The sequence below is a fragment of the Pezoporus flaviventris genome, unplaced genomic scaffold (genome assembly GCF_033815535.1).
Source record: "Pezoporus flaviventris isolate CSIRO_AGI_PZ_B2104156 unplaced genomic scaffold, CSIRO_AGI_Pfla_v1 ptg000013l, whole genome shotgun sequence".
In the NCBI taxonomy this organism is placed as follows: domain Eukaryota; kingdom Metazoa; phylum Chordata; class Aves; order Psittaciformes; family Psittacidae; genus Pezoporus; species Pezoporus flaviventris.
The window spans coordinates 20878944-20892271 of record NW_026892561.1 but is presented as its reverse complement, the minus strand read 5'-3'; the positions used below and the strand labels follow the sequence as shown (position 1 = coordinate 20892271).

General features: G+C 47.9%; 1 protein-coding gene across 1 annotated transcript in view; it reads left to right on the top strand.

Moving 5' to 3' along the window:
• The window catches only part of COLGALT2 (collagen beta(1-O)galactosyltransferase 2), a 54024-nt gene extending 44598 nt beyond the window's left edge, over positions 1-9426 (top strand). The window contains exons 6-12 of the mRNA XM_061452103.1: positions 1868-1987; positions 2482-2558; positions 4408-4514; positions 5333-5465; positions 6547-6674; positions 7106-7312; positions 7773-9426. Coding sequence (XP_061308087.1) covers positions 1868-1987; positions 2482-2558; positions 4408-4514; positions 5333-5465; positions 6547-6674; positions 7106-7312; positions 7773-8049 — 1049 coding nt within the window. The 3' untranslated portion in view covers positions 8050-9426. The remainder of the gene's footprint in view (positions 1-1867; positions 1988-2481; positions 2559-4407; positions 4515-5332; positions 5466-6546; positions 6675-7105; positions 7313-7772) is intronic.
• Positions 9427-13328: the final 3902 nt, after the last annotated feature.

The following is a 13328-nucleotide window of genomic DNA, read 5'->3' as shown; positions in this document are numbered from 1 at the left end:
CTGCACTGCGTTAGCCCCATCTGTGTAAGAAATACGTTAGGGATTGAAATCCATCATTTTCCCCTTCCATCCTGGAGCACTTTAGCTTTTCCCAGGATTGACCCATGACATCAAAGGCTTTGCTTCAACACCCTGGCCCACTGATCTGCTCAGATTGTTGTCCTGGGCTGAGTTTTGTCACCCAGGGTAAAAGGATGACATCCAAGTTCAGAGATGGGAAAACGCCTCGGGTCAAACCATGGATTTTCCACAGTGGATCTACTGCTCAAAGCAACTGTTTTGTGATGCTCCGAAGAGACCATCCCACCTCTGCTGGGAGGATGTGGCCTGTGGTGGGAGTACTGACTCAGACCAAAATCTCAGTGTGGCTGGGCTCTGTAGGGCCCCTTGCACTCTATGCAAGATAGCATTTAGCCAGCCAGATGTCCTGAGCTTCCTTTCAGCCTGAGGCTCTGAAGAACTGGAGCCAGCCAGCAGGAAGGTCTGCTCACAGGGCCCTGGGGGAAATAGAAGTTGCCTAAATGTGGCTGTGGGTTTAGGGCATAGCTGTGAATGCTCATCACTGCCTGACAAAGGCTGATCATTACACAACTGGCTATACCTTTTCTGTCCCTGGTAGCAATGCTTTACTTGATTACAAAAACAGAGCCCAAGAACAAGTCCACCTCCCCATTTTAAGGTAGCTTTACCATTCTAAAACAGCTTTTATCCCAGAAGGAAAAGAAATAGTGGTGCGAATCTGTACAGATCAACTGTGTTTTAAGCCAGCAGAGGATAAGAACAGAGCTCAGTGAGCCAGGTAAGGTTAGTTGATGAGGTCAGTGCCAAATCCATGAATGTCAGCAGGTAGTATTTTTTATTATGCCATCTACCTAAATTGCAGCTGAAGAAAACTGCCTCCACCCTTCACTCTGAACTTTGAAACCTGTGTGTTTCCCCTACCTTTGAGCCCCATTTATAGAATCATAGGCTGATTTGTGTTGTAAGGTACCTTAAAGATCCACCTAGTTGCAACCCCCTTGGCACGGGCAGGGACACCTTCCACTACATCAGGTTGCTCAAAGCGCCATCCAACCTGGCCTTAAACACTTCCAGGGATGCAGCAGCCACAGCTTCTCTGGGCAACCTGTGGCAGTATCTCACCACCCTCATAGTGAAGAACTTGTTCCTAATGTCTAAATCTCTTCTGTGTTAACGCTATTCCCCCTTGTCCTGTCACATTCCGCCCCTCACCCCCTTTTTGGAGGCCGATGCTGAGCACTGGGTCTCCCTGAGCTCTCCCTGAGCACGGAGAGAGGCCCCATGTCCTAGGATCGCTGCTGCATCTCCTTCATCATAGCTGCAGGTGAAAGCCCATTGCATCACTTGAGGCTGGCTTACTCAGAGGCTGAAAACCTGTTGCTGCTTTTGGCTCTGGGTTTATGAAGGGATTGTCAGGTGAGGTGCCAGGTCTGAGCAGTGCAGGTGGGGTTTTGGGGATGAGGGTTCCTGTGGTACTCCCCAGGTACCCTCAGGAATCCTTCTGTATGTGCCTGTGTATCAGACACTGCTTTTGCTATGGGCAGTTATGCCTCTGCTGTATGATTGTTTCTGTAGCATGAAGGCAAAGGCTGCAAAAGACCCTGTATCTGTTCTAAGAGGAGGGTTTCCAGTCTCTCCTAGAGGGAAACTGATTGCAGGGTAAAAATACCTGCTGTTAGGGAGCAAGTAAAAACTGATTTTGTAGGGGAGGTCACTTGCTGCTGGCCGAATAAGCCAAAAATATCACTGTGGTGCTTTTGATTGGTTGCTTATGAAGCAGATCTTCTTGGGACTGAGGTGCTGGTAAAGGTCTGACTCTAATTTCCTTTTTTTGTATGATCCCCAGGAATACAGATGTTCATCTGCAACCGTGAACACTATGGTTTCCTTCCCATGCCCCTGAAATCACAGCAGACACTGCAAGAAGAAACTGAGAACTTTGTGCACACGCTAATAGAGGCTATGAGTAAGTTGCTGTGCCCTGCCATGATGGACACCACAGATGCCAGCCCTCACTCCCAGTACCCCCAGTTGATGTTTGTGGAACTCTCTTGCCAGCAGCCCAGCTTTCTTCCCCTTGGGAGCCTGCATCCTGATCTGATTGTTCTCATGCGATTTTGATATGTGGTTTTCCATTTTCTCCCCGGGGATGTAATCACTTCACAGTCAGGTCAACCCCATTCACAAAATCCCTCAGCTTCCCCAGATCAAAAGCAAAGATGCATCTTTAATGTGGAGCAGATGCTGCAGAACTCAGTTTTTTGTCATGATGTCTGTCTGGCACATGGCTGCTGGCTTCTGCTTTGCACCATGGATGCTTTCTGCTGTACTCGCTCCTGGCCTGACTTCACATCCCGGCTCCTTGGGGCTTTTGGCCCAATGATGAAAACACGTGGCGGTACCTTGTATCGATGCAACATGTATGTGAAGGTAATGCTTGGGATCTCTCATCTCTTTCAGTCGATCGTCCTCCCATTGAACCCTCTCAGTATGTCTCTGTTCCTCCAAAGCACCCCGACAAGATGGGATTTGATGAAGTAAGGAACTTACTTTACTGTTACTGTCTTCCCATTCATCACCTAGAGGACCTGGGTTCTCCCTGCTGCTGAGCTTCTAGCTATTTCCCTCAAAGTATATTATCTTTTCACGTAGTTAGCTCTTTCCTGATCACTCCTCTTTTGGTCTTAAACATTTTGCAAGGAGAAAATAGCCATTTTTTTTTCTTTGGAGAGAAGTGCTGAGCTCAGGGGAGCAGAATGGAAAGGGCTCAGGACGTGCTCTTTCCCTCTGGTGTTTGCTCTAGAGACACAAGGACAGCCAGGTCTGTGGGCATTTAGTACCTGCTACGAGAGCCATGTTTAGAAGTGTAGACTTGTGTGCAAGGGCCATGCCCAGCAAATCTTTGGACCTCCTGTCTTGAAGGTATGGATGTTTGAATCCAGCCAGGGGGAGATGGAGAAGTTGGGCTGAAGTGCAGGTTATTTCCCCAGTTCTTGTGTGTTTCCTCTACATGTGACTCTGCGGAGCAGCTTGGCAGTCCTTCCATTCTGTGCCAAGATGCAGTCTTTTGGGAAAACTCTCCTGCTTTCCAGTGACAGAAGGGAGTGATTTCTCTCACCTGAGAGAAACACTGGACCTCTGGAGCAGCTGTGGGATGCAGGCTGCCACCTGGATTCTAGCCCAAGCTGGGTATGGTCAGGAGTGATGAAAAGCATGCATGCTGTCTCTTTACTGGGGCAGCTCCTCCCCCTGCCCTTCTTGGTTGCCACATTTTTCTGCTATGGCCTTAAGTAGCAGTGAACTACAAAGACGGTTGCTGACACTGGTAGTGCCCCAAAAAGCTGCAGAAATTCCTCTCCCAGCTCTGGCTCATGTTGTGAAGAGGGCAGGCATTGAGAACAGACTGGATAGGGCTCTGCTGTGCTTTAATTAACCAGTGCTTGTGTTATTCACAGAGCCAGCAGCCCCTGCGTATGCTTCTTCCAGGGTGGCAGTGGCACTGTGGCCCAGGGAGTTGTGGTGATCAGGGGAGCCTTTGTTTTCATGGTGTATCCTGCTCCATCTGTTTATAGGAATCATAAAGTCTGAACCTGATTTGGCTCTGTGTGTTTGAGTGTCTGTGTTGAGGACACAGCTGGTGTAGTTTTTTCCATGTTGTCCTTTGTGGCTGCACTTTATTTATCCAATTTATTATTTTTGCATTTGTACTGGGCTGGAATTTGATCTGCTCCTTAGTGGGCTGCACTTGCTTGCTGGGGACTGAAAAATATCTCTGACCCTCTTCAGTGTACCTGCAAATGAGGGTTTAAGTCCTCTGCCCTCCACCAGAGAGTCTATACCCAGTGTTGGCTCTCTGCTAGGCTTTCTGCTCTGGCAGGGGTAGCAGTGGATTTTCAGTGTCTGAAGTAATGACAAAAATCCTTTCTTTACTGTGTCCTTGTACTTGAAAGGTGGCCCCACTGATAGTACTCAATAGAGGCAGTGGCAGCATTGTGGAGAAACGTGTGGGTCAGTGTTCCCCTAGGACTGAGGCTGGAGATGACCGTGATACTCTGTGTTTAATATGAATCAAAGCATCCTATATCTTTGTAAGTTACAGACTTTGCTGTGACTGGTACCCCCTCAACTTTATTGACCCTGAAAGAGCAAGTTTCCCCTGTGAGCGTCCATAAAAAATGGTTTTAAGATTGAGAAGTAGCCTCTAAGCTTTCAACTCAAAACCAACTCAATCTTTTGTTGCAAATTCTAAGTAACCTGGATGAAAACACCCCCAATATTTTCAAAAGATGTGCTTTTCCAGTGGGGCTGCTGGAGAAGAGTGGATCAGGACTCCCTTTTCTTCCTCGGTGCCAAACTGGGAGGCTGATGGCTTTCTCTTCTATGCAGATTTTCATGATCAATCTGAAGCGTCGGAAAGACAGGCGGGATCGGATGCTGCGGACCCTCTATGAGCAGGAGATTGCAGTCAAGATAGTGGAGGCTGTGGATGGAAAGTGAGTTTAGGCTGGGGCTGGTGTTTGCAAGGAGCGGGTTGTGCAAAACTGCTTAACACCATCTCCTTGGATGCCCTGGCGCCTCCTTTCTGGTGGGGAAGGCTGGGCTGAGGGGAGAGGTGAATATCGCTTTTACCTACGCAACAGTCTGTTTGGGGCAGTTTTGCTCTCTTTCTTTCTTCTTTTGCAATTAGTCAGTTTCCATGAGAGAGCCAGGGCAGGGTGGTTCAGACTAAGGCAAAAATTGGGTTAAAATCATGCTGATTTCTGTGAACTGTAACGCTTGCACACAGTTCAAAGGAGTCAGCAGTAAAAGTGAGAGCAATTATCTCCTGGGAAAGGCTGTCCACCCTAGCGCTGCAGAGCTGCTATGTTACAGCGTTAACCCTGACACATCCCTTTCCGAGTTTACTCTAAGGTGTGTTAAGGCCTTTTTACAATGAGAAACCGAAGCAGCAGCTTTTGGTCTGGGAGTTGCAAAAGGCCTCAGGGAGATAGGAACCCACGTGCCATCTAGCGGTCTTGAAGACTTCAGCACCCATCAAGACCTCTTAGGAAAACGGTCTGAGCCAAGCACCTGCCACATTGATGGTTCCTCAAGAAGCTGTTAGCAGAGTTAAGGCTATGATTTGTTGGATCGATTTAGAAATGTAAATCAGTAAGTTAATTTTTCTCGGGGTTTGTGAGTGAAACCAGTGCAGGCATTTCTCAAGATAGAGGTTTTCTTTGAACATCAGCAGCATTTCCCATGTTGTGTCCGTGCCTGACTTGAATTCGCTTTTCTTTTAAACGGTGATAGATGTTTTCTCTTTTCTCAGAGCACTTAACGCAAGTCAGCTCAAAGCTCTCAGCATTGATATGCTCCCAGGATACCGGGACCCATACTCTTCCAGGCCACTAACCAGAGGAGAGATTGGCTGCTTCCTTAGTCACTATTACATCTGGAAGGAGGTAAGGAGTTTGCAGGTGCCTTGGTGTTCCTGAAGGTAGGTGCAGGAGGAAGGCACACAGCCAGTCCTAGGCAGAGCATTAAGTACGATGCTGGTTTCTGGAATTGTAGGATGGAACAGTTTTCCTTGGTTTGTAGGGGATCAGGCATGGGCATTTTCTTGAACACAGTATTCAGCTTTCTTGTCTCTGCTTTCCATTTGGCAGCAGAGATGAATGATTTTTATCAGAGTATTTTCATGACTGTTTGCAAACCATCCAGTAGCCTGCTTGGAGCAAGTTTGTTTAGGAGAAAGGCAAGAAGGTTTTGAAGAACAAATGGTGTTTCAAAAACTTCCTCTTTTTATCTCTTGCTCTGCATGTAGACTGAAGCAAGCTCCAGTGACTCTGCTGACTGGCTTTTTTGAGTTGGCATGTCATGAAAATGCTTAATAGTAGGCACCTCAGTTACCTGAGCTAAGAGATCTTGCTTGGGTGATAAAAGCTTCCATCTGTCCCTGGTCACCTGAAGAGGAAAGCTTGAGAGGATCTGGGCTGTGCTGGTCATAGATGCTGCAGTTACACAGCCCCACATCAGCGGGAGGGATTATTTCATGTATGGTGTGGCAGAGACAGGGGGAAAGACTTGGTACTGAAAGAAGACTGGGCAATGGCAGTGGTTACTCAGATGTAGACAGCCCTCTGCCTTGGGAGGTGTTAGTTGCAGCACTTCTCAGCAGGGCAGGGCACTGCTCCAAAGAGTGTAGAGCCAGCAGGAGTGACTTCAGTGCTGAGAAGTCGGGCAGTGCAGCAATCATATGATAATGTGGGAACCCAGGTACAGGATGTCTTTGCACGTGTGTTCTTCAGGTTGTCAGGGCCAGACTGGATATGCTCGACTGTCCTCCTTCAGACTTCACAAACACTTTCTCCTAAGAAGGAGTGTTTTCTGAACAGCAGCTTTGGCATCAAAGGCTGCTGCATGTTCCTCTGGGGAGGTGGTTGCTGTGCTCATACGAGGTGGCAGCTCTTGGCTTCTAGATGGTGTGTGCGACTTCAGATGGGGATGTGCCACTGTGATTGCTTCTGAACCTTTTGTTTTCAGGTGGTGAACAGAGAACTGGAGAAGACGCTTGTTATTGAGGACGATGTACGCTTTGAACACCAGTTTAAGAGGAAGCTCATGAAGCTGATGGGTGACGTTCAACAAGCCCAGCTAGACTGGGAGCTTATGTAAGTAACTGTCCCTCAGCCACCTGGGAACTGCTGGGCACACAGTGGAGGTCAGCAGCACCTGCTGTGTCATGGTGGAGATGCAGGTTAATGCTGGAGTTCAGGGGAAGGTGGCAGAGACTTCTCAGTGGCTCTTGCCATCAGGACAGATCTGCCTTCTGGGGCAGGCTGGAAATGGTGGTGTTAGTTCAGTCCTGAGGTTTGGACCATGTCATCTTTGCTCCCTTGTGAAGTCTTTCACAGTTTTGGCACTCAGTGGGTTAAGGCTTGGATGTCTGGGAGGGGTGCAGGATAGAAATCTGTGGGCCTGGTCAGGGATTACTTCTTGGGTTGCTCCGTTGCCCTTCTTTGGTTGACATGAATAGTCTTCTGGTCTTAGTTGCTTCAGATTCACTTTGGTTTCAGTTTCCTTGTTTTTTTCACCCTTTAAGCTACATTGGCCGGAAAAGGATGCAGGTGCAAGAGCCTGAGAAAGCAGTTCCCAATGTCATGAATTTGGTGGAAGCTGATTACTCATATTGGACCCTGGGGTATGCAATCTCTTTCCAAGGGGCTCAGAAACTCATTGGAGCTGAGCCTTTCAGCAAGATGCTGCCTGTAGATGAATTTCTGCCAGTTATGTACAACAAGCACCCTGTGTAAGTAGTAAGTCTTTGTTGCTTATGTTGACGTGAGCTGGATCTTTCTAATACCCTTAAGCCAGATCATATTGGTGTGTCTCACTTCTGTAGCCTGGCTGGTGGGAGACAGGGCTACTTGGTTTTTTGGCTCTCTAGAGCAGAGCTCCTGACAGAGGTCAAAGGAGGTGACAGACCTGCTGCAGAGGAGTTATTGTCCACAGGCCCTGAACTGAGTAAGAACTGGTCCTGAGACACTTGGCTATCTCTGGTAATGAAGGTGTTGGGTGCATATGTTGTGTGTGGTTGTAAGATGGGAGGTTCTGGCTGTAGAGAGTCAGAACTCTCTACTAGAACGCCACCCAGCAACTACCTCCACTCCCTGGGATCAGTTTGCTTGGTGGGTTGGCTTGTATCTCTCAGTCATAAGCAGTGGCACTGGTGAACTCTGTTACTGGGGTGATTTTTCTCTCCTCTTTAGAGCGAAGTACATGGAGTACTATGAGTCCAGAGACTTGAAAGCCTTTTCAGCAGAACCCCTTCTTGTTTACCCTACACACTACACCGGGCAGCCAGGCTACCTCAGTGACACAGAGACCTCTACAATCTGGGACAATGAGACTGTGTCAACAGACTGGGACAGAGCACACTCCTGGAAAGCCCGTCAGCAGGGCAAGATCCACAGCGATGCCCAGAGCAAGGGTGCTCTGCCTTCCCAGTCACCTCTCAACGCGCCATCCTCCAGGGATGAGCTATGACTGTCCCCTTCCCCTGGGACTCTGTTGACAGCTGAACCTGCCTCACACTTTAGCTTTTCACCCTTGAAAGTTGTAGAGCAGCTTTTTGCGTGGCCTCCTTCCCACTGCTTTGAATGGCAAAGCACAGAGGTTGGACCCTTCAACTAACCGAGCCACTTAGGACTGGGTGGGAGATGAAGGAGGAAAAAGAACAAGTGTTCCAGAGTGGCAGAAAAAAGGCAGAGATGTGAACAAAAGCCCTCACAGGCTTTTGTAAAAATCCCCAGCCTTGAACGACGTCTTCCTATAGTTCTTCATGCAGAACACTGTATTTATAAAGATTAATATATAGAGGTGTACAAGTGTTAATACCTTTCTGGGTAGCTGTAACTGGGCTGCTGTATCACTACAACTTCTTGTAGGTTTGCAGGCTTTTATAGCTGTGTGCACTGAGAGAAGCTGCAGGCAAGTATTTGGGTTATTTGGTTTTGGTTTTGAAACTGATCCGGGTCAGAATCAAGATGGTTTCCAGAAATGTTGAGTGCTCTGGAGCAGCGCTCCTCTGTAGCCTCTGCTCCCTCATCACCTCTCAAAAGAAAGGTGTTGCTAGCTTCCCCTCCGCAGACTTCAAAACTTGCTAGATCCCATCGAAACAGGCCTCCCAGCCCAGAACTGATGTCTTGGCGTGTCTAAAATCTTGGAAGCTGGATGGGAAAGCGGAGGGTTTATCTCTGCACTGCCTGAAGGGAGCACAGGTGGAGCTAGTCTGTGTCATGTCCTGCTTCTTTCCCCATCTCAATTTATTCAGGAAAACAAAGCCTGGAAAACAACCTCTTTGCAGGCCTGTTTAATTAGGCCATAAAGCCAAGCACAGGACTTCTAGGATCTAAACAGTTTGTTTACAAGCTGCTTGCACTATCCTTATAAAAACAAATCAACCTGCAGAAGTGTTTGTATTGTCAACTGTACTGTTCTCAACAGCTGTGATAGAATTGTGCACTGCAGCTCTATTAGGCACAGAGCTCAAGCTACAGGCTGCTGTTGCAGCAGCTGGGTTGGGTTGGGTTGGCTGGGTTTTGGTGGTGATGGTGGTGGTGTTTGGCTTTTTTATGTTTTCAATAATTAGTGGTCAGTGTTGTGCTTCCTACTAAAGAAGATGTGTTACTACCTGTCAGCCAGTGTGATAATACATAGAACCTGGTGCAAGATGAGCAGCTGTGTATTCTTCATTGGGTGAGAGTAGCCCTGGCAAGGAAGGCCAGCTCAGGAGTTTTGCATCTGTGTCACTCTGCCATGGAGTCACTGGCTGTATAAATGTGCCTGCTCCACAGCTACCACCTGGAAGCCATGTTCCTTCTGCTGTCCAGGCTGGAGCAGGTGCCCATACGCCATGGTGAGTACGAACCATAGAATCATAGAATAGTTAGGGTTGGAAAGGACCTTAAGGTCATGTGGTTCCAACCCCTCTGCCATGGGCAGGGACACCTCACACTAAACCATCTCACCCAAGGCTCTGTCCAACTTGGCCTTAAACACTGCCAGGGATTGGAGCATTCACAGCTTTCCTGGGCAACCCATTACAGTGCCTGACCACCCTCACAGTAAAGAACTTCCTCCTTATATCCAATCTAAACTTCCCCTGTTTAAGTTTTAACCCATTACCCCTTGTTCTATCACTGCAGTCCCTAGTGGAAAGTCTCTCTCCAGCATCCTTGTAGGGAGCAGGTCTGCTGCAGACCACCACACACAGCCTGGGTCATTCCTTTCTGACAAGCCCTCTTGCTTCCTCCTACGATGTTGTTTTACGAGTGGCAAGTCTGAAGCCATCTGCTTGAAGCACGATGGCCATCCCAGAGATGTTGGTGAGAAGCTTGGTATAGCCTTCAGAAGCAGGACTTCTGTGAACTGGTAAGCATCCAGCATGTTGTCAGGTGTCAACGTGAATATGAGCATGATGTTACTAAATTGGTCCATCGCATCATGCTTCCCTTGGGATTGAGGCCTGGGTCCCGGCAGTTTATTTTGCAGTGTAGCTGTTTCCCCAAGCCTTTAGTAATGCTGTTTGAAGGCTGACAGCTGCTGGAGGTGTGGTGAGAAGGGTGTGTGAGAGAAGCAGGGCCTCAGCTTGGCACAGCACATGGTAACGTGCATGTGCATCTGAGTCTGTCAGAACAGGAGGGATGAGCCAGCATGGGTGGGAGAGCTCCTTTGGCCCGGAGTCATTTCTCCGATCCAGTACTGTGGCTGCCTCTCCATGTTAAGGCTCCTTGCTGTGTTCATAGACATTGCTCATACACGTATCTCTTCCACCCTCATGTGCTTTTTCTTCTGTAATAGACCCAGCTCTGTGTCTGGTAGAGAGGCCTCTCCCTTATCCCAGCCATGGGAGCTGATTTGCCTGTGTCAGCCAGAGCTCTGGTTTTAGCAGCCCTTCCTCTTGTGGCCTTTCGTGAAGTCATTGAAGCAGTTTCTCCATGAACATCTTGGCTGAAAACCCCCTGGTGCTTCTCACAGTGCTCCCTGCTTTGTGCTCGGGGCTGGAGAGGGAAGGTACTTGACACCGTAGGGGGTGAGCATGCCATCACCACTCCCAGAGCTGCTCACCATGCCCGGGTGCCTGCGGGCCAGGGATCTGGTCTGTGACACAGGCTGACAGCTGCCCTTTGGTCTCTTCCCCAGGGAGGTAGGGAGCACCGCTGTACTGGCCATGCAGGAAATGATTAAAAGGAAAACACAAAAAGGGCTTTTTTAAGCTTAATGTAACTCATTCAAAGAATAAAAGGTAAAAAAGGTCTCTGCATCACTTGCACAGCCTTCTGTACCGGTGCCACCAGGCTATCCGGGCCTTAAAGCACATCCTGCCAATGTGGTGGTGGCAGGTGCCTAAGGCTGGATGCGACTGGCACTGACCAACAGGTAAAGCTGCTGTTTGGACACACCCGCCCCGTCGCCTCGTGTGGGCTGGAGCTGCCCAATGCCCTGTGTGGTATATGATGTCATGGACTCCATGGAGGTAACAGAATGGTTTAGTTAACAAAGTCGCTTGATTGTATACTTTAAACTCACAAGGGTGTTATGACAAACAATAAAACCCTGCTGCACAAATAATCCTCTACAGGTTATTCAATCACCATTTTTCACAACCATTTCCTTGTTATTGTTTCTAGCTGATACGTGCTTTAGATGTAGCAACCTATGTTATTGCTTAAGCAATCATCGCTCTTACAGACTGTGTTTCTCTTTATGACTACATAGCAATTAAGCACAAGACATCTTCTGCTCGCAGAACTTCCTGTTTGAAACAGTCTGTGAGGAACTAACATTATTTTTCTCCTTGGTCTGCTTACACCAGCACTTTCTGGTTAGCCTCGCGTGTGCAGCCGCATTGTTGTTCTTAAGATGGTCCTCAACAGCCTTGCTCTCAGGAAGTGATGCTGTCACGGAACTGGTTTGGAAGCTCGGGGAGGCTGAGTTTCATTGACTTTGATTTCCTGAAGTAGAGCAGTAGCAGTTTATTAAAAGCATCTTGACAACAGCATTGAGGTGGGTTGGTTGCTTTGGGGTTTCTTTGTGTGCGTGTTTTTTTTCTTCTTGTTGACTCTGGGAGTGAGCGGTACAAGGGGCATGATGGCGGTTTCAGGGGAGGAAGGACACAGCTAAAGAATACCTGAATTAAATGAATATGTCAGTTTCAGAGCAGATATGGCCCCCATCTAGCTGCTTGTTTTTCTACCTATCTGCATACCTGTGTGCACATACAGAGAGAGTTTTCATATGCAAGACGTGGCGGATGGCCAGTGGTTCCACCTGCTATTTTACCCTGTCTGTGTTTTTAGTTCCTTGCCTGGTGTTGCCCAGGTTTTGCCCTACTTGGAATTAATTGTGTTTTGGAAAAGTAGGAGCCAACTAAAATGTCTGTATTTGTCCATTATTTTTCCACTTTCCGTGGTTGGAGTTTTGGGGGGTTTGCTTTTTTGATTGTTTGTTTGTTGTTTTTAACTCACATAATGGACTTCAGAACTGAGGGCAAGGAGGAGCTCAGGCTTGAACCAGTCTCTGGGCTCTGGTGGAGATGCTGTTTGCTGTGCGCAGGGCAGGGACTGCGCTGGCCTGGGGTATGGTGCAGCACAGGCATGGAAGGGGTGTCCCCTCGGAGCCTCCTGCAGGTTTAGCACCTGCAGCCCAAATGTGAAGGCGCCTTGTGCTGTGTGTAGTCACACACTTGCTCAGACACCTTGAAAATGAGTTTCTGTTAGCAGAACTTAAGGGGAAAGTAAGAATTTGCCAGGCTGCTTCATGATGCACAGAGGGCTCCTTTTCCTCCTTCCCCCCCTCCTTTTGGTATGGGGTTTTTGCTCTGCTGAGGAGCATGAGAGCTGAAACCCAGGAGCCCCCAGCTGATGGAATAAACACCCAGCAAGTGCCTACCCCAATGAGTCTGGTGATAGAGCAGTGGAAGCTAGCAACAGGTTTCACAGAGTCTAAGTAACAAGCCAGATGACAAAGCAGCTTGTTTCCAAGAAAGGTTATGGTGACAGGCCCCAAAAATGATTATCTGCAGTAAGAGTGCTTGTAATCTGATAACTCTGTCTTTGCCCTTGTTTAGAAAAGGACAAGTGGTGGTGTACTCTCAGTATGGCAATATGGAATTCCTAGATCACAGATAGATTGTATTTATCCTGAAGGAAATTGAGTAAGGTTGTGTTGGTTTGTTTTGTATCCCTAGGAAAAAAGCAACAGGCAGTTTAAATTCAGTGTAATCATTCTTCTTGGCTTTGCTGTTGTAACATGAAAGGCAGCTGACAGTCGTTGTGAAAAGTCCTGGCAAAGGCAACTGCCATGGTTCAGGGGCTTGGTGTGACTTTGGCAGTTTTAGGAGTCTCCCCTAGTGCTGAAGTGACTTGTGACTGGCAGGTCAGCTGTATGAGAGGTCTGAGGGGAAGAGGGACTGTGCTAAGAGGTAGAATAAGCAGCTGTGCTGTGTAAACTCCAACCCTTAGTATTGTGGGCAGGGTAGGGGAAAAAAACCCAACAAAGTAATGGCTGTGAGGCCAGGAGGGGAAAATGCCATGATGGGGTCAATGGGGAAAAAATGCAAACACTCAAAACCATTTTATATTTATTAACTTGCTGTAGAAATCATTCACTGCACCAAAAGAGAATAATTTCATGAAGAAGCAGTTGTAAAATTTGTGTATAATCTCAGATGCCCAGTTAGCTACAGCAGAAATCATTAAACTGCAAGCTTGAAAAACAGCACAAAATATTCCAGAGAAGTAGCAGGTTGGTGTGCACGGCTG